Genomic DNA, 22,726 nt, shown 5'->3' with positions numbered 1-22,726 from the left:
GACCTTGTATTGGGGAATGAGCCTGGCCAGGTGATCGAAGTTTAAGTGGGGGATCATTTTGGGAATAGTGATCATAATTCTATAAATGTTAAAATATTGATGGATAAAGATAAGACTGGTCCTTGGGTAAAAGTGCTAAATTGGGCGAAGACTAGTTACAACAATATTGGGCAGGAACTGTAGAAATTAGATTGGAGTAAATCTATATCTGACATATGGGAGTCTTTTGAAGGCCAGTTGATCAGAGTTCAGCATCAGCATGTTCCTGCATGGATGAAAGTTAAGGATGGTAAGATTCAGGAACCCTGGATGGTGAGAGGTGTGGAAAGGATAGTCAAAAGGGAAATGGAAGAGAAGGTAAGGTTTAGGAAACTGAAATCAGCCAAGGCTCTTGAGGAATATAAAGGAAATAGGAAAGAACAGGGAGTTCGGGGGGCTGGTAGAGGCCATGAAATGTCCTTGGCAAATAGGATTAAGGACGTTCCCAAGGCATTTTAGACATATATTAGGAGCAGGAGGGTTGCTTGAGAAAGGGTAGATCCATGCAAGGACAAAGGAGGAGATTTTTGTGTGGAGCCTGAGGAAGTGGTTGAGGTCCTTAATGAGTATTTCACATTGATATTCACCTGGGGGAAGGCCATCTATGATGGTAAGATTAGGGAGGGGTATGTAGATAGTCTAGGGAATGGCTTTGTTAAGAAGGAGCTGCTGTCTCAAAAAACATTAAGGTAGGGAAGTCCCCAGGCCCTGATAGAATTGTTTTCATTCATTCATGGTACTTCAATGTTGCTGGCCAAGCCAGTATTTAATGACCATCTCTAATAGCCCAGAGAGCAGTTTAGAGTCAACCACATTGCTGTAGATCTGGAGTTGCATGTAGGCCAGATAAGGATGGCAGGGACAGGTGTGTGAGACAATGAGCGAGGCAGTTAGAGGAATCCACGAGGTAGTGCTGGAGGAGCCTCAGCCCTTGAACCTGTCCAACAAATTTGAGATTCTTGTTCCCTGTGTGAATGAGAGTCAGAGCTGTAGGCAGGATTAGCATCATGGTATAGGAAGCCATTCATAAAGGGGGGAGAAAAGAGAAATGTAATGGTAATCAGGGATACTGTAGTCAGGGGAATAGACACTATTCTCTGTGGCCAGGATTGAGAGTCCTGAGGGCTGTGTTGCTGCCTTTCGCCCAGGTTCAGGATATCTCATCTGGGCTACCGAGGAACTTGGAGTGGGAGGGGAATGATCCACTTCTCGTGGTCCATGTAAGTACCAACAATATCGTTATTAGGAAGAAAGAGATTCTGTTGAGGAGATACGAGCTGCTAGGGGCTAAATTAAAGAGCAGAGCCATGTGGGTAATAACCTCAGGATGACTACCTGAGCCGTGAGCTAATTGGCACAGGGTCAGCAAGATTAAAGAGGGAAATGCGTGGCTCAATGATTAGTGTGGGAGAAACAGGTTCAAATTCATGGGACATTGACACAGGGGAGGGTGCTGGTTATCCTGGCTGAATCTGGGACCAGAATCCTGGAGAATCACTTAACTAGGGCTTTCGATGTAAACTAACTCGTGGTGCAGGGGAGGAGGGGGGAATAATTGTGTGGAAAAAGTTAAAGGGTGGGAGAGCATAGCTGAGATTATTAACATTTCCAGAACAAGTAATGGGACAGAGTATGGAAGGACTCAGGAATCGAACTTCAGGGTCAGCAGATAAGGAACTATGAGAAGGGGGGCAGTCAACGCAAGACTGAGGGTGCTGTACTTAAATACACACAGTATACACAACAAGGAGAAAGCCCCCCACCAGCCCACACCCCACTCCCGGCACCTTCCCCGCCACCGCATGAAGTACAAAACCTGTGCCCACACCTCCCCTGTCACCTCCCTCCAAGGCCCCAAAGAATCCTTCCACATCCGTCAGAAATTTAGCTGTACCTCCACCAAAGTCATCTATTGTATCGACATGATCTCCTCTACATTGGGGAGACTGGGCGCCAACTTGCCGATTGTTTCAGAGACCATCTCTGGGACACCTGCACCAACCAACACTACCGCCCTGTGGCTAAACACTTCAACTCTCCCTCCCTCTCCACCAAGGCCTCCTCCATCACCACTCCCTCACCACCCAACGCCTGGAGGAAGAACACCTCATCTTCCACCTTGGGACCCTCCAACCACACGGGATCAATGTGGATTTCACCAGTTTCCCCATTCCCCCTCCCCCCACATTATCCCAGTGTTGGGCCTCCAAATCAGCACCGCCCTCTTGACCTGTCCATCATCTTTCCCACCTCACCATTCCACCCTCCTCTCTGACCTATCACCTTCACCCCCACCTTCATCTACCTATCGCATTCTCAGCTACCGCCCCAACCCCCTCCCATTTATCTCACAGCCCCGACCCACAAGCCTCATTCCCGATGAAGGGCTTTTACCTGAAATGTTGATTCTCCTGCTCCTCGGATACTGCCTGACCTGCTGTGTTTCCAGCACCACACTCTCGACACAGGATACACAACGAGGTGAATGAACTTGTAGCACAGACTAAAACTGGCAGGTACAATGTTGTGGGTATCCTAGAGGTGTGGCTACAAGGAGATCAGGGCTGAGAACTAAATATCCAAGTGGCCAGAAAAAGCAGCAAACCCGAGGACTGGAGAAATTTAAAATTCAGCAAAGTGTTTAATTTGGAAAGGGAAAATATATGAAAGTAAGCTTGAGGAAAACCTAAAAACCGACTGCAAAAGGTTCTATAGATATGTGGAGAGAAAAAGACTGGTGAAGACCAATGTAGGTCCCTTGCAGTTGGAATCGGGTGAATTCATAATGGACAACAAAGAGATAGCAGACCAGTTGAACAAATACTTTGGATCTGTTTTCACTAAGGAGGACATGGTAACCTTCAGGAAATGCTCGGGGACAGAGGGTCATGCATGAAGGAGGAACTGAAGGAAATCCTTATTAATCGGGAAATGGTATTGGGACTGTACCCCAGTGAGAGTCATTGATGGGATTAAAGCCTGATAAGTCCCAGGGCCTAACGCTCTACATCCCAAAATACTTAAGGAAGTGGCCCTAGAAATAGGCGATGCATTGGTGACCATTTTCCAGCATTCTGCAGACTCTGGAAGAGTTCCAATGGACTGGAGGGTGGTTAATGTAACTCCACTCTTTAAAAAAGGAAGGAGAGAGAAAATGGGTTATGAAAGGCTGGTGAGCCTGACATCAGCGTGGGGACAATGCTGGAGACAATCATTAAGGATGTAATAACAGAACATTTGGAAAGAGGTGACAGCATCGGGCCCAGTCAGCATGGATTCACTGAAGGGAAATCATGCTTGACAAATCTTCTGGAATGTTTTGAGGATGTGACCAACAGAGTGGATGAGAGTGAATCAGTAGATGTTATGTAACTGGATTTTCCAAAAGGCTTTTCACAAGGTTCCACAAGATTGGAAAATGGATAATGTAACACCCCTGATTAAGAAGGGAGGGGGGGCAGAAGACAGGAAACTGTAGGCCAGTTAGCCCGACCTTGGTCATTGGCCAGATTTCAGGGTCCATTATTAAGGAAGAGATTGCAGAGTACTTGGAAGTGCGTGGTGAAGTAGGGCTGAATCAAGATAGCTTTGTCAAGGGGTGGTCATGCCTGACAAATCTTTTAGAATTCTTTGAAGAAGCAGGTTCGACAATAAAGAGCCAGTGGGCATGATCTATTTAGATTTTCAGAAGGCCCTTGACAAGAGGCTGCTAAATAAGATAAGGGCCCATGGTGTTTGGAGCAAGGTACTGGCATGGATAGAGGATTGGCTGACTGGCAGAAAGAGAGAGTAGGGATAAAGGAGTCTTTTCCAGGATGGCAACTTGTGGAATTCTACAGGGGTCAGTGTTGGGACCACAGCTATTCAAAGGAACTGAGGCCATTTTTGCTGAGTTTGCAGATGACACAAAGCTAGGTGGAGAGACAGGTCATGTTGAGGAAGCGAGGAGACTGCAGAAGGACTTGGACAGAATAGGAGAAGCTTGTATTACTTTGGTTCGAACATCAGAGGCTTGGGGGTGACCTGATATTAAGATATAAAATTGAGATATGCGTGGATGGGATGGGTCGTCTCTTTCCCAGGATGTAAATGTCAGAAATTAGGCTAAGGTGAGAGGGGGAATGTTTAAAGGAGATGTGTGAGACACTTATTTTACACAGAGGGTGAAATCTGCTGCCAGGGGAGGTGGTTGAAGCAGATGTATAGCAACATTTAAGAGGCATTTAGATAGGCACGTGAATAGGCAGGGAATAGAGGCAGATGCAATTAATTTAGAATGACATTATGTTTGGCACAGACATGATGGGCTGAAGTTCCTGGTCCTGTGCTTTGTTTTTCTATGTTCTGTCTAAGCCCAAGAACAATAGTGACCTCCAGCAGATGCTGGACAGCCTCAGTGTGAAGAGGTCACAGCTGAAGGTCCCCACAGGAGATAGAGGAGAGCTGGAGTCTGTCATGGTCAATGCTGATTCCTCCAGTGGCAGTGCAGACTGTGGTATCGGGGGGGGGGGGGGGGGGGGGGGGGGGGGGGGGGGATGGGTAACCATCCTATGCCAGTGGCCAGCAAGGTGACAGCTGCTTCGAACATGAATGTGACTGACTCCTGCCGAAGAGCTACTGGGGATCTGTGTGAGATCTCTCAGTCATTCACCCAGAAATGTATCACATCTATGGCTGATTTTATTTGGGCGAGATCATCTGAGGCCCGGTCAGTGTTGCCTTCTGGTTAGGTTTTGCTAAGTTTTCCCACAGCCTATTTTCTGTTTCTATGTCTACGTCTCTATTGGGGTGAGAATCTGTCTGTATGTCACAGGAGTTCAACTTTGTAAATATTTAATCAGGTAACTTTGCAATGAACAGATCTAGTCATTTAGCTTCAATCAGATATTTTCTTAGCAATGACATTTGAACTAATTGTTCAAAAATTATTTTATGACCTTTGATAAAAATATAAGTCCCCACCACAGAGCTGGTGAAATCTAAAGTCGACTTTTACTCCACTTTTGAATCCGAGATCCCAAATGGTGATAACATACTACACATCTAAATCACAGGTATATTCCACATTCACTGACTCTCACTGGGGTACAGTCCCACACACGCTGACTCTCACTGGGGTACACTTCCAGATTCACTGACTCTCACTGGGGTACAGTTCCACATTCACTGATTCTCACTGGGGTACAGTTCCACACACGCTGACTCTCACTGGGGTACAGTTCCACATTCACTGACTCTCACTGGGGTACAGTCCCACACACGCTGACTCTCACTGGGGTACAGTCCCACACACGCTGACTCTCTCTGGGGTACAGTTCCACATTCACTGACTCTCACTGGGGTACAGTCCCACACACACTGACTCTCACTGGGGTACAGTCCCACACACGCTGACTCTCACTGGGGTACAGTTCCACATATGCTGACTCTCTCTGGGGTACAGTCCCACATTCACTGACTCTCACTGGGGTACAGTCCCACATTCACTGACTCTCACTGGGGTACAGTTCCACACATGCTGACTCTCTCTGGGGTACAGTTCCACATTCACTGACTCTCACTGGGGTACAGTCCCACACACGTTGACTCTCACTGGGGTACACTTCCAGATTCACTGACTCTCACTGGGGTACAGTCCCACATTCACTGACTCTCACTGGGGTACAGTTCCACACATGCTGACTCTCTCTGGGGTACAGTTCCACATTCACTGACTCTCTCTGGGGTACAGTCCCACACACGCTGACTCTCTCTGGGGTACAGTTCCACATTCACTGACTCTCACTGGGGTACAGTCCCACACACGCTGACTCTCACTGGGGTACAGTCCCACACATGCTGACTGTCTCTGGGGTACAGTCCCACACATGCTGACTCTCCCTGGGGTACACTCCCACACACACTGACTCTCACTGGGGTACAGTTCCACATTCACTGACTCTCACTGGGGTACAGTCCCACACACGCTGACTGTCTCTGGGGTACACTTCCAGATTCACTGACTCTCACTGGGGTACAGTCCCACACACACTGACTGTCTCTGGGGTACAGTTCCACATTCACTGACTCTCACTGGGGTACAGTCCCACACACACTGACTCTCTCTGGGGTACAGTTCCACATTCACTGACTCTCACTGGGGTACAGTCCCACACACACTGACTATCTCTGGGGTACAGTCCCACATTCACTGACTCTCACTGGGGTACAGTCCCACACACACTGACTGTCTCTGGGGTACAGTTCCACATTCACTGACTCTCACTGGGGTACAGTCCCACACACACTGACTCTCTCTGGGGTACAGTTCCACATTCACTGACTCTCACTGGGGTACAGTCCCACACACACTGACTGTCTCTGGGGTACAGTTCCACATTCACTGACTCTCACTGGGGTACAGTCCCACACACACTGACTATCTCTGGGGTACAGTTCCACATTCACTGACTATCTCTGGGGTACAGTCCCACATTCACTGACTCTCACTGGGGTACAGGTTGACACATGCTGACACCTTCTGGTTTATAGTTCCTTTGGCACCGATCTCCCTCAGGTGCGGTTTCATAGACACTGACTCCCCTGGGGTTCAGTTCCACAGACACGTTCTTGTTGCACTGTGTTCTATTGATGAGTGACACAGCTAATGGAACTGCTCTGCTTTTATTGTAGGGTCCTACAAGCAAACCTGCACGCCGTCAAGGAGGGTGGGCAGATGATACCCCTCGTTCATCCAAGTAAGTGGCAAATACTCAAGAATGTTAAAGAGTTTCCCTCCTCTGCTGTAGATAGATTAGCTGAACACTCCAGACAATTTTGACTTCATTAGAAACCTGCTGGAATCATGTTACAATCATGTTACAATCATGTTACAATCATGTAACTCATGTTACAATACAGGGATAGCAAGCCAAACCTAATCAGCCTCACTATCACTGAATTCGCAATGTGAAACTCAAACATTCAGTGATCCTTAAAATTACTCAGATCTTGAACACCAAGTTTATAACTTAAACAAAAATTGACAATTTATTCTTAGGAATGTATCTTCTTAGCAGAACAAAGATAACCAGCAAGGCAGTCTAATTAATATCTACAATCTAAGCTCAATCTTCTTTGATCATTAACCCCCTCAGTCACACAGACAGACACAGTGAAGGAATTTTGAGTTTTAAAATGAAAGAGTTGCAACTTGCTTGTTCAGTTACAAATTCAATGATGGTTACCAGGCTTCATGAAGTCCTTGATAAGAATGGATAATATTTGGATAGAAATGAACAGTCCCACAGTCCAAAGATGTGCAGGCCAGGTGAATTGGTCATGCTAAATTGCCCGTAGTGTTAGGTAAGGGGTAAATGTAGGGGTATGGGTGGGTTGCGCTTCGGCGGGTCGGTGTGGACTTGTTGGGCCGAAAGGCCTGTTTCCACACTGTAATGTAATCTAATCTAATCTAATATGTTGCTTGAATTCTGAAGCAGTCAGTGTTCAAATGCAACAGGATGTGGACATATCCAGGCTTGGGCTGACAAGGGGCAAGTAACATTTACACCACACAAGTGTCAGGCTATGGCCATCATCACTAAGAGACAAGCTAAAAACCGCCTCTTGACATTCAATGGTATTACCAGCAGCTGTAAACAGGCCAGAAACACTGTGGTAAGTAGCTCACCTCCTAAACCCCTTCACCTCCCCACCCCACCCCCAGCCTCCAAAGGTCTATCCACCATCTACAAGGCACAAGTCAAAAGTGTGATGGAATACTCCCCACTTGCCTGGATGGGTGCAGCTCTAACAACACTCTATAAGTTAGTTCCTGCGATCAGAAACTGAGTAAATTGAGTCAATTTTCTCTGCAATTTAGAAAAAAGAGAAATTTCATTGAGTTCAACAGAACTCTGAGGGATCTTGATACATTCCATACCAACAGATTGTTTCTCCCTAGCTGGAAATCTAGAACAGGATGGCACAGTGTCAGGATAAGGGCCTAATCATTTTAGGTGGAGAGGAAGTGAAATAACTTCACTTAAAAGGTGTATACATGGAATTCTCTAACCCAGGATGTTCACGATATTCAAGACTGAGATTAATAGATTTTGATCTCATGGAAGCAAGAGATATGAGGAGAGGACAGGAAATTGGAAAGATTGTTTGAATGCTGGAATAGGTTTAAGTGGCCCTATACTCCTATTGCTTATTCTTTGCTGTCTATTTTTTTAGATTAGATGACATTACAGTGTGGAAACAGGCCCTTCGGCCCAACAAGTCCACACCGACCCGCCGAAGCGCAACCCACCCATACCCCTAACCTAACACTACGGGCAATTTAGCATGGCCAATTCACCCTAACCTGCACATCTTTGGACTGTGGGAGGAAACCGGAGCACCCGGAGGAAACCCACGCAGACACGGGGAGAATGTGCAAACTCCACACAGTCAGTCACCTGAGGCGGGAATTGAACCCAGGTCTCTGGCGCTGTGAGGCAGCAGGGCTAACCACTGTACCACCGTGCCGCCCACTAATGTAGGGTGCTGATAATCTTATGTAGGGTGCTGATATTGGTAAAGCACTGAGCCAGCCACAGAGGTGCTTCAAGTGGTATTAGCCCTGCTCCCCTTGGAGTGGAGGGTAGGCATTGATTTCAGCCAGAGTTTCTACTTGCTCTGTGTATGACGGCTTTATTGAGGATTTTGAAATGTGGCCCTGTTGATGGGATATAGGTTTATTAGGGAATACTGTGCTGCATTCTTGATCTCCAACACCAGTTTCAGGTCTGGGAAACACCGGCGGGATCTAGCTGACTCTGTTAAATCAGGTCAGTAAGACACATCCACCTGCATATAGGTGCCAACACTCACATACCATTGGCTCCTCTAGGAACCAATAGCTGATCGCTTCTACTGACCACATCACCAGAACCTCCATTGTCCTATACTTCTCCTGTATTTTATAGGTTTAATTTGTTGCATAAATATGTATCTGATGTTATCATGCTTTGAGAATCCTGCTAACTTCTGACAGGTTCAGTGGTGAGGTTTCTTATTGTCCTTTGTAACTGGTGACTGCGATTGTTTAAAACATACAAAATGACCATCATTTCTTTCAGCATTCACACCTGCTCCTGTATGGACACTGCAGCCAGTTAATCTTTAGTATGTGAATGTATATAATCGACGTTATAGAATCATAGACTCATAGAGATGTACAGCACAGAAACAGACCCTTCGGTCCGACCCGTCCACGCCGATCAGATATCCCAACCCAATCTAGCCCCACCTGCCAGCATCCAGTCCATATCCCTCCAAACCCTTCCTATTCATATACCTATCCAGATGCCTTTTAAATGTAATTGTACCAGCCTCCACCACTTCCTCTGGCAGCTCATTCTATACACGTACCACCCTCTGAGTGAAAAAGTTGCCCCTTAGGTCTCTTTTATATCTTTCCCTTCTCACCCTAAACCTATGCCCTCTAGTTCTGAACTCCCCCACCCCAGGGAAAAGACTTTGTCTATTTATCCTATCTATGCCCCTTATGATTTTATACACCTCTATAAGGTCACCCCTCAGCCTCCGACACTCCAGGGAAAACAGCCCCAGCCTGTTCAGCCTCTCCCTGTAGCTCAAATCCTCCAACCCTGGCAACATCCTTGTAAATCTTTTCTGAAAGCTTTCAAGTTTCACAACATCTTTCCGATAGGAGGGAGATCAGAATTGCACACAATATTCCAACAGTGGCCTAACAAATGTCCTGTTCAGCTGCAACATGACCTCCCAACTCCTGTACTCAATAAAAGCAAATTACTGCAGATGCTGGAATCTGAAACCCAAAAATAAAATGCTGGAAAATCTCAGCAGGTCTGGCAGCATCTGTAAGGAGAGAAAAGAGCTGACGTTTCGAGTCTAACTGACCCTTTGTCAAAGCTAAAAAAAAGGGAGAAATATGGAGGTATTTATACTCGGCTGAGAGAAGGTGAGTCATGGCTCCAGAAGCAAAGGTGGCAATAAAGAGGTGATAATGACAGTGCATAGGGAGATTATAGGGAGATTAGGAGCTGTGAATGACCAAGGCTGAAGCCAGTGCTATGTGACAAAATATGTGGGGGATCGGGGGGGGGGGTGGGAGATGGGTGAAGCAGAGGCAAAATGGAAAACAGGGGAGAGGGTAGCAAAGGGGGAAGAGGAGAGGAAAAAGGTGATGAGAGAGTGGGGAGTGTGAGAGAAAGAGAGACAATCGAGAAATAAGAGGTACAGAACGTGAAAAAAAATTTTTTTAAATAAATAAAATGAATGAAATAAAATTACGGAGCAGAATGAAAACAGAGGGGTTGAGATGGGATAATCATCAGATAAGTTGTTGAATTCAATGTTGAGACCGTCAGGCTGTAATGTGCCTCGTCGGAAGATGAGATGCTGTTCCTCCAGTTTGTGTTGAGCTTCACTGGAACATTGCAGCAGGCCAAGGACAGACATGTGGGTATGGGAGCAGGATTGGGTGGTGAAGTGGCAACCACGGGAAGGTCCAGGACCTGATTGAGTCTGTGGTTGCCACTTCACCACCCAATCCTGCTCCCATACCCACATGTCTGTCCTTGGTCTGCTACAATGTTCCAGTGAAGCTCAACACAAACTGGAGGAACAGCATCTCATCTTCCGACGAGGCACATTACAGCCTGACGGTCTCAACATTGAATTCAACAACTTATCTGATGATTATCCCATCTCAACCCCTCTGTTTTCATTCTGCTCCGTAATTTTATTTCATTCATTTTATTTATTTTTTTAATATATTTGTTTCACGTTCTGTACCTCTTATTTCTCGATTGTCTCTCTTTCTCTCACACTCCCCACTCTCTCATCACCTTTTTCCTCTCCTCTTCCCCCTTTCTACCCTTCTCCCCGGTTTTCCATTTTGCCTCTGCTTCACCCATCTCCCCCCCATCCCCCCCCCCCCCCCGCGATCCCCCACATATTTTGTCACATAGCACTGGCTTCAGCCTTGGTCATTCACAGCTCCTCTCTCTATAATCTCTCTATGCACTGTCATTATCACCTCTTTATTGCTACCTTTGCTTCTGGAGCCATGACTCACCTTCTCTCAACCGAGTATAAATACCTCCCTATTTCTCCCTTTTTTTTAGCTTTGACAAAAGGTCAGTTAGACTCGAACCGTCAGCTCTTTTCTCTCCTTACAGATGCTGCCAGACCTGCTGAGATTTTCCAGCATTTTCTCTTTTGGTTCCTGTACTCAATGCTCTGACCAATAAAGGAAAGCATACCAAACGCCTTCTTCACTATCCTATCTACCCGCAACTCCACTTTCAAGGAGCTGTGAACCTGCACTCCAAGGTCTCTTTGTTCAGCAACACTCCCTAGGACCTTACCATTAAGTGTATAAGTCCTGCTAAGATTTGCTTTACCAAAATGCAGCACTTCGCATTTACCTGAATTAAACTCCATCTGCCACTTCTCAGCCCATTGGCCCATCTGGTCAAGATCCTGTTGTAATCTGATGAAACCTTCTTCACTGTCCACTACACCTCCAAGTTTGGTGTCATCTGCAAACTTACTAACTATACCTCTTAAGCTCACAAATCTTTTATCGAAGTGATGAAAAATAGTGGACCCAGCACCGATCCTTGTGGCATTCCACTGGTCACAGGCCTCCAGTCTGAAAAACAACCCTCCACTACCACCCTTTGTCTTCTACCTTTGAGCCAGTTCTGTATCCAAATGGCTAGTTCTCCCTGTATTCCATGAGATCTAATCTTGCTAATCAGTCTCCCATGGGGAACCTTGTTGAACACCTTACTGAAGTCCATATAGATCACATCCACCGCTCTGCCCTCATCAATCTTATTTGTTACTTCTTCAAAACACAAAAGACGAGAATCGCCAGTCAATCTGACACATCTATACCTAAATAGGCAGCACCACCAGCACTGTTGGACAGTTTATTGCTCAAGGGCCAGTGAGTGCATAGTCAGCTTCAGTTTTTGTTTCCTCTAGGTGAGCATTCTGCTGATATTTGACCATAAGATCATAAGATGTAGGAGTGGATGAAGGCCATTTAGCCCATCAAGTCTGGTCCTCGTCCAATGAGATAATGGCTCATCTGATAATCCTCAACTCTACTTTTCTGCCTTTTCCCCATTGTGACAAGGCTGTCGTTTGTAGAAGTTATTTTGTCCTGGTTTATTTTAGGAGTGAGATTGAACGAGAGCTAGGTAGTGACTACCACTTGAATAAACAGCTTGGGAGGCCTTGTGTTTGTTTAACTGCAGCCTGAATGGGTGTGGCCAGCTCTCACAGATTAGCATCTCTGGGTTTTGGTTTCTCAGTAACATCAGAAGCTATTGGGGTCTCAACAGAGTTGGAAGTTTCAGTGAATGTTTCCTGGCTGCTACTCTCTCTGACTTCTCTCTTAATGCTTTTTTCCTCCTGGATTGGAGAACTGCATGTGAGAATCTGTCTGAATTTTCCTTTTTGCCAAAGGGTGTGTTTATGGGATGTTACTGTACTGGAACAGTTGATTAGTATTAGTTACTGGATCTATTATTCTGTTAAGTTTTCCAATAGAGTTACTAAGTCCCTCTTTCTTGGGGTTTGTTTTAACTATAGTGTTTAGGTAAGTTGTATTTGGTTTAATGTTGAAAGGTCTGACCAGTCCAATCGCATCTGGACACAGAACTTCACATTTGCCTTTCAAATAAAAAAAAGTTAGCATCTTGGCTACCACCTTAAAATATTTTGAGGGGGATCTGGCCTGGTCTATAGCACCATAACTCTTGATTCCCTGACTGAATAAAAATCTGTGACAGCCCCGTTGGTAAAGAATATCACAGATTCACTACCTTCCTCATCATCACTGACTTAAATGAGCAACCCTATACCCTTTGGTCTTACACTGTCCCACAAGGGCAAACATCCTTTCTGCATCTATCCTGTCAAGGCATTTAAGATATTTGTATGTTTAAATAAAGTTGCCTGTCATTCCTCTAAACTCTTAAGGAGTACAGGTCCAACCTACTCAACCTCTCCTCATAAGACCCTCTGTCCATACCTGGTATTAGCTAGTGAACCTTCTCTGGACTGCCCCCAATGCCAGTATAACTTCCCTTAGTATTGTTACTACTAACAGCACTCCAACTGTGATCTGATCCATGTCTGATATACTTTTGGCAAGGTTTCCCAATGTTTATACTCCGTTCCCTTTGAAATAAAGGCCACCAACCCATTGGCCTTCCCTTTTAGCTGTCGAATGTGGATGCTGGCTTTTTGTGATTTATGCACAAGGACTCCCTGATCCCTCTGTGCTGCAGCTTTCTGCAGTCTTTCCCCATTTAGTCAGTATTGAAATCCTGTATTCTTCCTGACAAAGTGCAGAACCGCACATTTGAAAAAAGTGAGGACTGCAGATGCTGGAGGTCAGAGACGAGAGGGTGGTGCAGGAAAATCACAGCAGGCCAGGCAGCATCCGAGGGGCAGGAGAATCGATATTTTGGGCATAAGCCGTTCATCAGGAAAGGGTTGATAAAGGGCGTTCTTCCTCCAGGCATCTGGTAGTGAGAGAGTGGCAGTGGAGGAGGCCCAGGACCTCCATGTCCTTGGCAGAGTCGGAGGCGGAGTTGAAATGTTGGGCCACGGGGCGGTGTGGTTGATTGGTGCGGGTGTCCCGGAGATGTTCCCTAAAGCGCTCTGCTAGGAGGCGCCCAGTCTCCCCAAAGTAGAGGAGACCACATCGGGAGCAACGGATACAATAAATGATATTAGTGGATGTGCAAGTAAAACTTTGATGGATGTGGAAGGCTCCTTTAGGGCCTTGGATAGAGGTGAGGGAGGAGGTGTTGGCACAGGTTTTACAGTTCCTGCGGTGGCAGTGGAAAGTGCCAGGATCGAAGGGTGGGTTGTTGGGGAGCGTGGACCCGACCAGGTAGTCACGGAGGGAACGGTCTTTGAGAAAAGTGGATGGGGTGGGCACCCCATTCACTGACCCTCATGGGTCCGTCATGTACCCACTTACTGACCGCCATGGGTCTGTGCTGTACCCACTCACTGACCCCCCCCATGGGTCCGTGCTGTACCCACTCAGTGACCCCCCCCATGGGTCCGTGCTGTACCCACTCACTGACCCCCTCTGGTCCGTGCTGTACCCACTCACTGACCCCCCCCATGGGTCCGTGCTGTACCCACTCAGTGACCCCCTCCGGTCCGTACTGTACCCACTCACTGACCCCCACAGATCCGTGCTATACCCTCTCACTGGCTCCCACAGGTCCGTACTGTACCCACTCACTGACCCCCCCCAGGGGTCTGTGCTCCTCCCACTCACTGACCCACCCACAGGTCCGTGCTGGACCCACTCACTGACCCCCCCACGGGTCCGTGCTGTACCCACTCACTGACCCCCATGGATCCAAATTGTACCCACTCACTGACCCCCACGGGTCCATGCTCCACCCACTCACTGACCCCCCCCACGGGTCCGTGCTGTACCCACTCACTGACCCCCAGGGGTCCATGCTCCATTCACTCACTGACCCCCACGGGTCCGTGCTGTACCCACTCACTGACCCCCACAGGTCCGTGCTGTACCCACTCACTGACCCCCCACGGGTCCGTGCTGTACCCACTCATTGACCCCCACGGGTCCGTGCTTTACCCAATCACTGACCCCCACGGGTCCGTGCTTTACCCAATCACTGACCCCCCCGCAAGTGTCCGCGCTTTACCCACTCACTGACCGCCACGGGTCCATGCTCCATTCACTCACTGACCCCCACGGGTCCGTGCTGTACCCACTCACTGACCCCCACCCGTCCGTGCTGTACCCACTCACTGACACCCACGGGTCTGCGCTGTACCCACTCACTGACCCCCACAGGTCCGTGCTGTACCCACTCACTGACCCCCACGGGTCCGTGCTGTACCCACTCACTGACCCCCACAGGTCCGTGCTGTACCCACTCACTGACCCCCACGGGTCCGTGCTGTACCCACTCACTGACCCCCACGGGTCCGTGCTGTACCCAGTCACTGCCCCCCCCCAAGTGTCCACGCTTTACCCACTCACTGACCCCCAGGGGTCCATGCTCCATTCACTCACTGACCCCCACGGGTCTGCGCTGTACCCACTCACTGACCCCCACAGGTCCGTGCTGTACCCACTCACTGACCCCCACGGGTCCGTGCTGTACCCACTCACTGACCCTCACAGGTCCATGCTGTACCCACTCACTGACCCTCACAGGTCCGTGCTTTACCCACTCACTGACCCCCATGGATCCAAATTGTACCCACTCACTGACCCCCCACGGGTCCGTGCTGTACCCACTCACTGACCCCCACGGGTCCGTGCTTTACCCACTCACTGACCCCCACCGGTCCACGCTGTACCCACTCACGCCCCACGGGTCAAATTGTACCCACTCGCTAACCCCCACAGGTCCGTGCTGTACCCACTCACTGACCCCCGCCCCCCACCAAGGGTCCGTGCTGTACCCACTCACTGACCCCCCCCATGGGTCTGTGCTGTACCTACTCACTGACCCCCAGGGGTCCACGCTGTACCCACTCACTGACCCCCTACGAGTCCGTGCCGTACGCACTCACTGACCCCCACGGGTCCATGCTCCACCCACTCACTGACCCCCACGGGTCCGTGCTGTACCCACTCACTGTCCCCCCACGGGTCCGTGCTGTACCCACTCACTCACCCCCCATGGGTCCGCGCTGTACCCACTCACTGGCCCCCACATGTCAATGCTATACCCACTCACTGACCCCCCAGGGGTCTGTGCTGTACCCACTCACTCACCCCCCCATGGGTCCGTTCTGTACCTACTCACTGTCCCCCCACGAGTCTGCGCTGTACCCACTCACTGACCCCCCACAGGTCCGCACCGTACCCACTCACTGACCCCCCACAGGTCCGCACCATACCCACTCACTGACCCCCACAGGTCCGCACCATACCCACTCACTGACCCCCACAGGTCCGCACCATACCCACTCACTGACCCCCACAGGTCCGTGCTGTACCCACTCATTGACCCCCACGGGTCCGTGCTTTACCCAATCACTGACCCCCACAGGTCCGTACTTTACCCAATCACTGACCCCCCCCCAAGTGTCCGCGCTTTACCCACTCACTGACCGCCACGGGTCCATGCTCCATTCACTCACTGACCCCCACGGGTCCGTGCTGTACCCACTCACTGACCCCCACCCGTCCGTGCTGTACCCACTCACTGACCCCCCACGGGTCTGCGCTGTACCCACTCACTGACCCCCACCCGTCCGTGCTGTACCCACTCACTGACCCCCCACGGGTCTGCGCTGTACCCACTCACTGATCCCCACAGGTCCGCGCTGTACCCACTCACTGACCCCCACCCGTCCGTGCTGTACCCACTCACTGACCCCCCACGGGTCTGCGCTGTACCCACTCACTGACCCCCACAGGTCCGTGCTGTACCCACTCACTGACCCCCACGGGTCCGTGCTGTACCCAGTCACTGACCCCCAGGGGTCCATGCTCCATTCACTCACTGACCCCCATGGGTCCATGCTGTACCCAGTCACTGACCCCCCCCCAAGTGTCCACGCTTTACCCACTCACTGACCCCCAGGGGTCCATGCTCCATTCACTCACTGACCCCCCCACGGGTCCGTGCTGTACCCACTCACTGACCCCCAGGGGTCCATGCTCCATTCACTCACTGACCCCCACAGGTCCGCGCTGTACCCACTCACTGACCCCCAGGGGTCCATGCTGTACCCACTCACTGACCCCCAGGGGTCCATGCTGTACCCACTCACTGACCCCCAGGGGTCCATGCTGTACCCACTCACTGACCCCCAGGGGTCCATGCTCCATTCACTCACTGACCCCCAGGGGTCCATGCTGTACCCACTCACTGACCCCCAGGGGTCCATGCTCTATTCACTCACTGACCCCCCCACGGGTCCGTGCTGTACCCACTCACTGACCCCCCACGGGTCCGTGCTGTACCCACTCACTGACCCCCACGGGTCCGCGCTGTACCCACTCACTGACCCCCCAGGGGTCCATGCTGTACCCACTCACTGACCCCCACGGGTCCGTGCTGTACCCACTCACTGACCCCCACGGGTCCGCGCTGTACCCACTCACTGACCCCCCAGGGGTCCATGCTGTACCCACTCACTGACCCCCAGGGGTCCATGCTGTACCCACTCACTGACCCCCACGGGTCCGTGCTGTACCCACTCACTGACCCCCCACGGGTCCGTGCTGTACCCACTCACTGACCCCCACGGGTCCGCGCTGTACCCACTCACTGACCCCCACGGGTCCGTGCTTTACCCACTCACTGACCCCCATGGATCCAAATTGTACCCACTCACTGACCCTCACAGGTCCATGCTGTACCCACTCACTGACCCCCATGGATCCAAATTGTACCCACTCACTGACCCCCCACGGGTCCGTGCTGTACCCACTCACTGACCCCCACGGGTCCGTGCTTTACCCACTCACTGACCCCCATGGATCCAAATTGTACCCACTCACTGACCCTCACAGGTCCATGCTGTACCCACTCACTGACCCTCACAGGTCCATGCTGTACCCACTCACTGACCCCCACCGGTCCATGCTGTACCCACTCACTGACCCCCACCGGTCCATGCTGTACCCACTCACGCCCCACGGGTCAAATTGTACCCACTCGCTAACCCCCACAGGTCCGTGCTGTACCCACTCACTGACCCCCGCCCCCCCCCAAGGGTCCGTGCTGTACCCACTCACTGACCCCCCCATGGGTCTGTGCTGTACCTACTCACTGACCCCCAGGGGTCCACGCTGTACCCACTCACTGACCCCCTACGAGTCCGTGCCGTACGCACTCACTGACCCCCACGGGTCCATGCTCCACCCACTCACTGACCCCCACGGGTCCGTGCTGTACCCACTCACTGTCCCCCCACGGGTCCCTGCTGACCCACTCACTCACCCCCCATGGGTCCGCGCTGTACCCACTCACTGGCCCCCACGTGTCAATGCTATACCCACTCACTGACCCCCCAGGGGTCTGTGCTGTACCCACTCACTCACCCCCCCATGGGTCCGTTCTGTACCTACTCACTGTCCCCCCACGAGTCTGCGCTGTACCCACTCACTGACCCCCCACAGGTCCGCACCATACCCACTCACTGACCCCCACAGGTCCGCACCATACCCACTCACTGACCCCCACAGGTCCGTGCTGTACCCACTCACTGACCCCCCACAGGTCCGTGCTGTACCCACTCACTGACCCCCCATGGGTCCATGCTGTACCCACTCACTGACCCCCCACAGGTCCGTGCTGTACCCACTCACTGACCCCCCACGGGTCCGTGCTGTACCCACTCACTGACCCCCCACGGGTCCGTGTTGTACCCACTCACTGACCCCCCACAGGTCCGTGCTGTACCCACTCACTGACCACCACCAGTCCGCGCTGTACCCACTCACTGACCCCCCACGGGTCCGTGCTGTACCCACTCACTGACCCCCCACGGGTCCGTGCTGTACCCACTCACTGACCCCCACCAGTCCACGCTGTACCCACTCACTGACCCCCACCAGTCTGGGTCAGTGTGGAGTAATGAGGTAGGGTAATGGTCTGGGTCAGTGTGGAGTAATGAGGTAGGGTAATGGTCTGGGTCAGTGTGGTCTTGTTGGGCCAAAGGGCCTGTTTGCACACTGTAGGGGGTTTCTTTGATTCTGATTTAGAAAAGCAAAGTGGCTGGAGCAGGCAAGTCCTGTGCTCTGAAGCACTCCTCCCCTGCCAGCTGACCAGAAGCTTCTCAAGTCCTGGATTGTTTCGAGGCCATGGTATGGCTGTTTAGTTTGCCAGGGCACACCAGGCTATGGGCCAGGTGCTGGAGTATGGGATTAGAATAATTATGTGGCTGCTTTTGACTGGTACAGACTCAGTGGGCTGTGCTAAATTCCTGTAAAATTATGACTATTTGTTCACTTGTAGGGATGGTATTGCAGGATTTTTGGGAAAGGGCAGAACATTGGAATGAATTTGATATTGCTTTCAAAGAGGCAGTGCAAACTGAATAGATAGCCTAGCTCCTTCCTGGACTGTAAGTGTGAGAGTGATTGCTTGGTTTGGATTGTTTCTCTGCTGCAGTGTGAGAATGGAAAGGGAATTGGTTTCCTTTCAATCTGCCATACAATCAGTCTGTATCATACAGCAGAGGGCAGCATTGGCTTAATGCTGGCACAGTCTGGAGTCTGAGCCGATAGTCAGTATGCTCCTGTCTCCGGTCAGTTACACTCACCAGGAGCTTCACAGAATAGGAACTGTATAATTGTTGGAAGGAATGGCTCACCATGTCATGTATTCATCAAGATACAATTAACTGCTCACTGACTGATTCCACTCTCACCTTGCAGCTGCATATTCCCTGGCATTGTTTTGCATCTCTCCATCTGTCTCTCTCTCTCTCTCTCTCTCATTTGTTCAATTTTGTAATTTGATTAGATTAGATTCCCTACAGTGTGGAAACAGGCCCTTCGCCCCAACAAATCCACACCCACCCTCCAAAGAGTAACCCACCCCCTCTGACTAATGAACCTAACAACTAGGAGAAAGTGAGGACTGCAGATGCTGGAGATCAGAGCTGAAATTGTGTTGCTGGAAAAGCGCAGCAGGTCAGGCAGCATCCAAGGAGCAGGAGAATCAACATTTTGGGCATGAGCCCTTCTTCAGGAATCTTCAGTTCCTGAAGAAGGGCTCCTGCCCGAAACGTCGATTCTCCTGCTCCTTGGATGCTGCCTGACCTGCTGTGCTTTACCTAACAACTATGGTCAGTTTAGCATGGTCAGTTCACCTGACCTGCACGTCTTTGGACCGTGGGACGAAACTAGAGCACCCAGAGGAAACCCACGCAGACACGGGGAGAATGTACAAACTCACACAGACAGTCACCCGAGGCTGGAATCGAACCTGGGACCCTGGTGCTGTGAGGCAGCAGTGCTAACCACTGAGCAACTGTGATCTATTTTTTTTCTTTTGCTGCTACTTTCTCTCTCCCTTTCACTGTCTGTTTCTCCCTCAAATCTCACTCTCAGTTGTCACTCTCTGTCTATGTGTGTCTGTCTCTCTCTCTTTATATATATAGTGTGTGTATCCTTGTCTCTGTGGCTTTTTATGTCTGTCCGTCTCTCCCTGTCTTTCCCCTCTCTTTCTTAATGTATGTCTCTCTTTCTCCCATCTTATTCTCCGTCTCTTCTTTATCTATCCCTACTTCTCTCTCTCTCTCTCTGATAGTTTGTCCGTTATCCTTTTCCCTGTCTGTCTCTCTCACTCTGTCCCTGTATCTTTGTGTTTCTAATTCTTCTCTTTCCTCTCTTCCTGTCTTTCCCTCTCTCTCCTGCTGTCCTTCTGTCTCTCTATCCCTGCTTCTATTTCTCTGTCTCCCTCTCTATATGTGTCCATCTGTCTGCTTCTCTCTATTTGTTTCTGTTTCACTCTTTCTCACTCATTCTACCTGATATCTGCTTTCTCCCTTTCTCACTGACATGCTCTCCCCATTTCACAATCTCTTATACCTCTCTCTTTTTCTCCTTCTTCCTGTCTATCACTCACTCTCTTATTCTTTCTCTTTCTGTCTCTCTCTCTGTTTCCCTAGTCTCTCTCTTCCTCTGTATCTCTCCCTTACTCATTTTCTCTCTCTACCCCTTCATCTATCTCTGACACACTCTCTCTCCCTGTATAACACTCTCTCTTGCCCTTACTGTCTCACAGTCTCTTCTCAAATCAGTTTCTGTCTCACTTTCCCTCCTTGTCTCCTTTTCTCGCACTCCCAATTAAACACTTTCCCACAACTGTCTTTCATGCTGTGTCTGACAATCTCTTGTTTACTCACTCTACCCTCTCTCTCTCACTCACTCTCTCTCTCCAACCCTGCCTCTATCTCTCCTGCTATCCCATCTGTCTTGTCTGTCATGTCTCTGAATCAATGTCTCTCCCACGTTGTGAAGCTCTTTCTGTCAAACCATCCCTGTCCCTCTCTCTCTTCGTCTCTTTTGCAGTATTCTTCCTCAGCACTGACCCTCCGACAGTGCAGTATTCCCTCAGCACTGACCCTCCGACAGTGCAGTATTCCCTCAGTACTGACCCTCCGACAGTGCGGCACTCCCTCAGCCCTGACCCTCCGACAGTTGGGCACTCCCTCAGCACTGACGCTCTGACAGTGCAGTACTCCCTCAGCACTGACCCTCCGACAGTGCGGCACTCCCTCAGCACTGACCCTCCGACAGTGCAGTACTCCCTCAGCACTGACCATCCGACAATGCGGCACTCCCTCAGTACTGACCCTCCGACAGTGCGGCGCTCCCTCAGCACTGACCCTCCGACAGTGCAGTACTCCCTCAGCACTGACCCTCCGACAATGCGGCACTCCCTCAGTACTGACCCTCCGACAGTGCGGCGCTCCCTCAGCACTGACCCTCCGACAGTGCAGTACTCCCTCAGCACTGACCCTCCGACAATGCGGCACTCCCTCAGTACTGACCCTCCGACAGTGCAGTATTCCCTCAGCACTGACCCTCCGACAGTGCGGCACTCCCTCAGCCCTGACCCTCCGACAGTTGGGCGCTCCCTCAGCACTGACGCTCCGACAGTGCAGTACTCCCTCAGCACTGACCCTCCGACAGTGCGGCACTCCCTCAGCACTGACTCTCCGACAGTGCGGCTCTCCCTCAGCACTGACCCTCCGACAGTGCGGCACTCCCTCAACACTGACTCTCCGACAGTACGGCTCTCCCTCAGCACTGACCCTCCAACGGTGCGGCACTCCCTCAGCACCTACCCTCCGAGAGTGCGGCAATCCCTCAAAACTGATCCTCCGACAGTGCGGCTCTCCCTCAGCACTGACCTTCCAACAGTGCGTTGCTCACTCAGCACTGACCCTCCGACACTGTGGCACTCCCTCGACGCTAGTGCGACGCTCCCTCAGTACTGAGCCTCTGACAGTGCGGCACTCCCTCAACGCTGACCCTTCGACAATGCGGCACTGTCTCAGCACTGACCCTCCGACAGTGCGACACTCCCTCAGCACTGAGCCTCCGACAGTGTGGCATCCCTCAGCACTGACCCTCCGACAGTGCAGCACTCCCTCAGCACTGACCCTCCGACAGTGCAGCACTCCCTCAGTACTGACCCTCCGACAGTGCAGCACTCCCTCAACGCTGACCCGTCGACAATGCGGCATTCCCTCAACGCTGACCCTTCGACAATGCGGCACTCCCTCAGCACTGACCCTCCGACAGTGCGGTGCTCACTCAGCACTGACCCTCCGACAGTGCAACACTCCCTCAACGCTGATCCGCCGACAGTGTGGCGCTCCCTCATCACTGACCCTCCTACAATGCAGCACTCCCTCAGCACTGACCCTCCAACAGTGCTGTACTCCCACAGCACTGACCCTCCGACAGTGCAGCACTCCCTCAGCACAGACCCTCCGACAGTGCGGCACTCCCTCAGTACTAACCCTCCGACAGTGCGGCGCTCCCTAAGCACTGGCCCTCCGACAGTGCGGCTCTCCCTCAACACTGACCCTCCGACAGTGCGGCACTCCCTCAGTACTAACCCTCCGACAGTGCGGCGCTCCCTAAGCACTGGCCCTCCGACAGTGCGGCTCTCCC

At 51.0% G+C, this 22,726-nt stretch overlaps 1 protein-coding gene across 4 annotated transcripts in view; it reads left to right on the top strand.

Moving 5' to 3' along the window:
• The window catches only part of ift43 (intraflagellar transport 43 homolog (Chlamydomonas)), a 128,818-nt gene that overhangs the window by 43,135 nt on the left and 62,957 nt on the right, over window positions 1-22,726 (top strand). For all 4 annotated transcript variants that reach the window (XM_072567968.1, XM_072567969.1, XM_072567967.1 and 1 more), the window contains exon 3: window positions 6,712-6,776. In XM_072567968.1, the coding sequence (XP_072424069.1) occupies window positions 6,712-6,776 (65 nt within the window). The remainder of the gene's footprint in view (window positions 1-6,711; window positions 6,777-22,726) is intronic.

The sequence above is a fragment of the Chiloscyllium punctatum genome, chromosome 4 (genome assembly GCF_047496795.1).
Source record: "Chiloscyllium punctatum isolate Juve2018m chromosome 4, sChiPun1.3, whole genome shotgun sequence".
Classification (NCBI taxonomy): Eukaryota; Metazoa; Chordata; class Chondrichthyes; order Orectolobiformes; family Hemiscylliidae; genus Chiloscyllium; species Chiloscyllium punctatum.
This window is presented reverse-complemented; position numbering and strand designations above follow the sequence as displayed.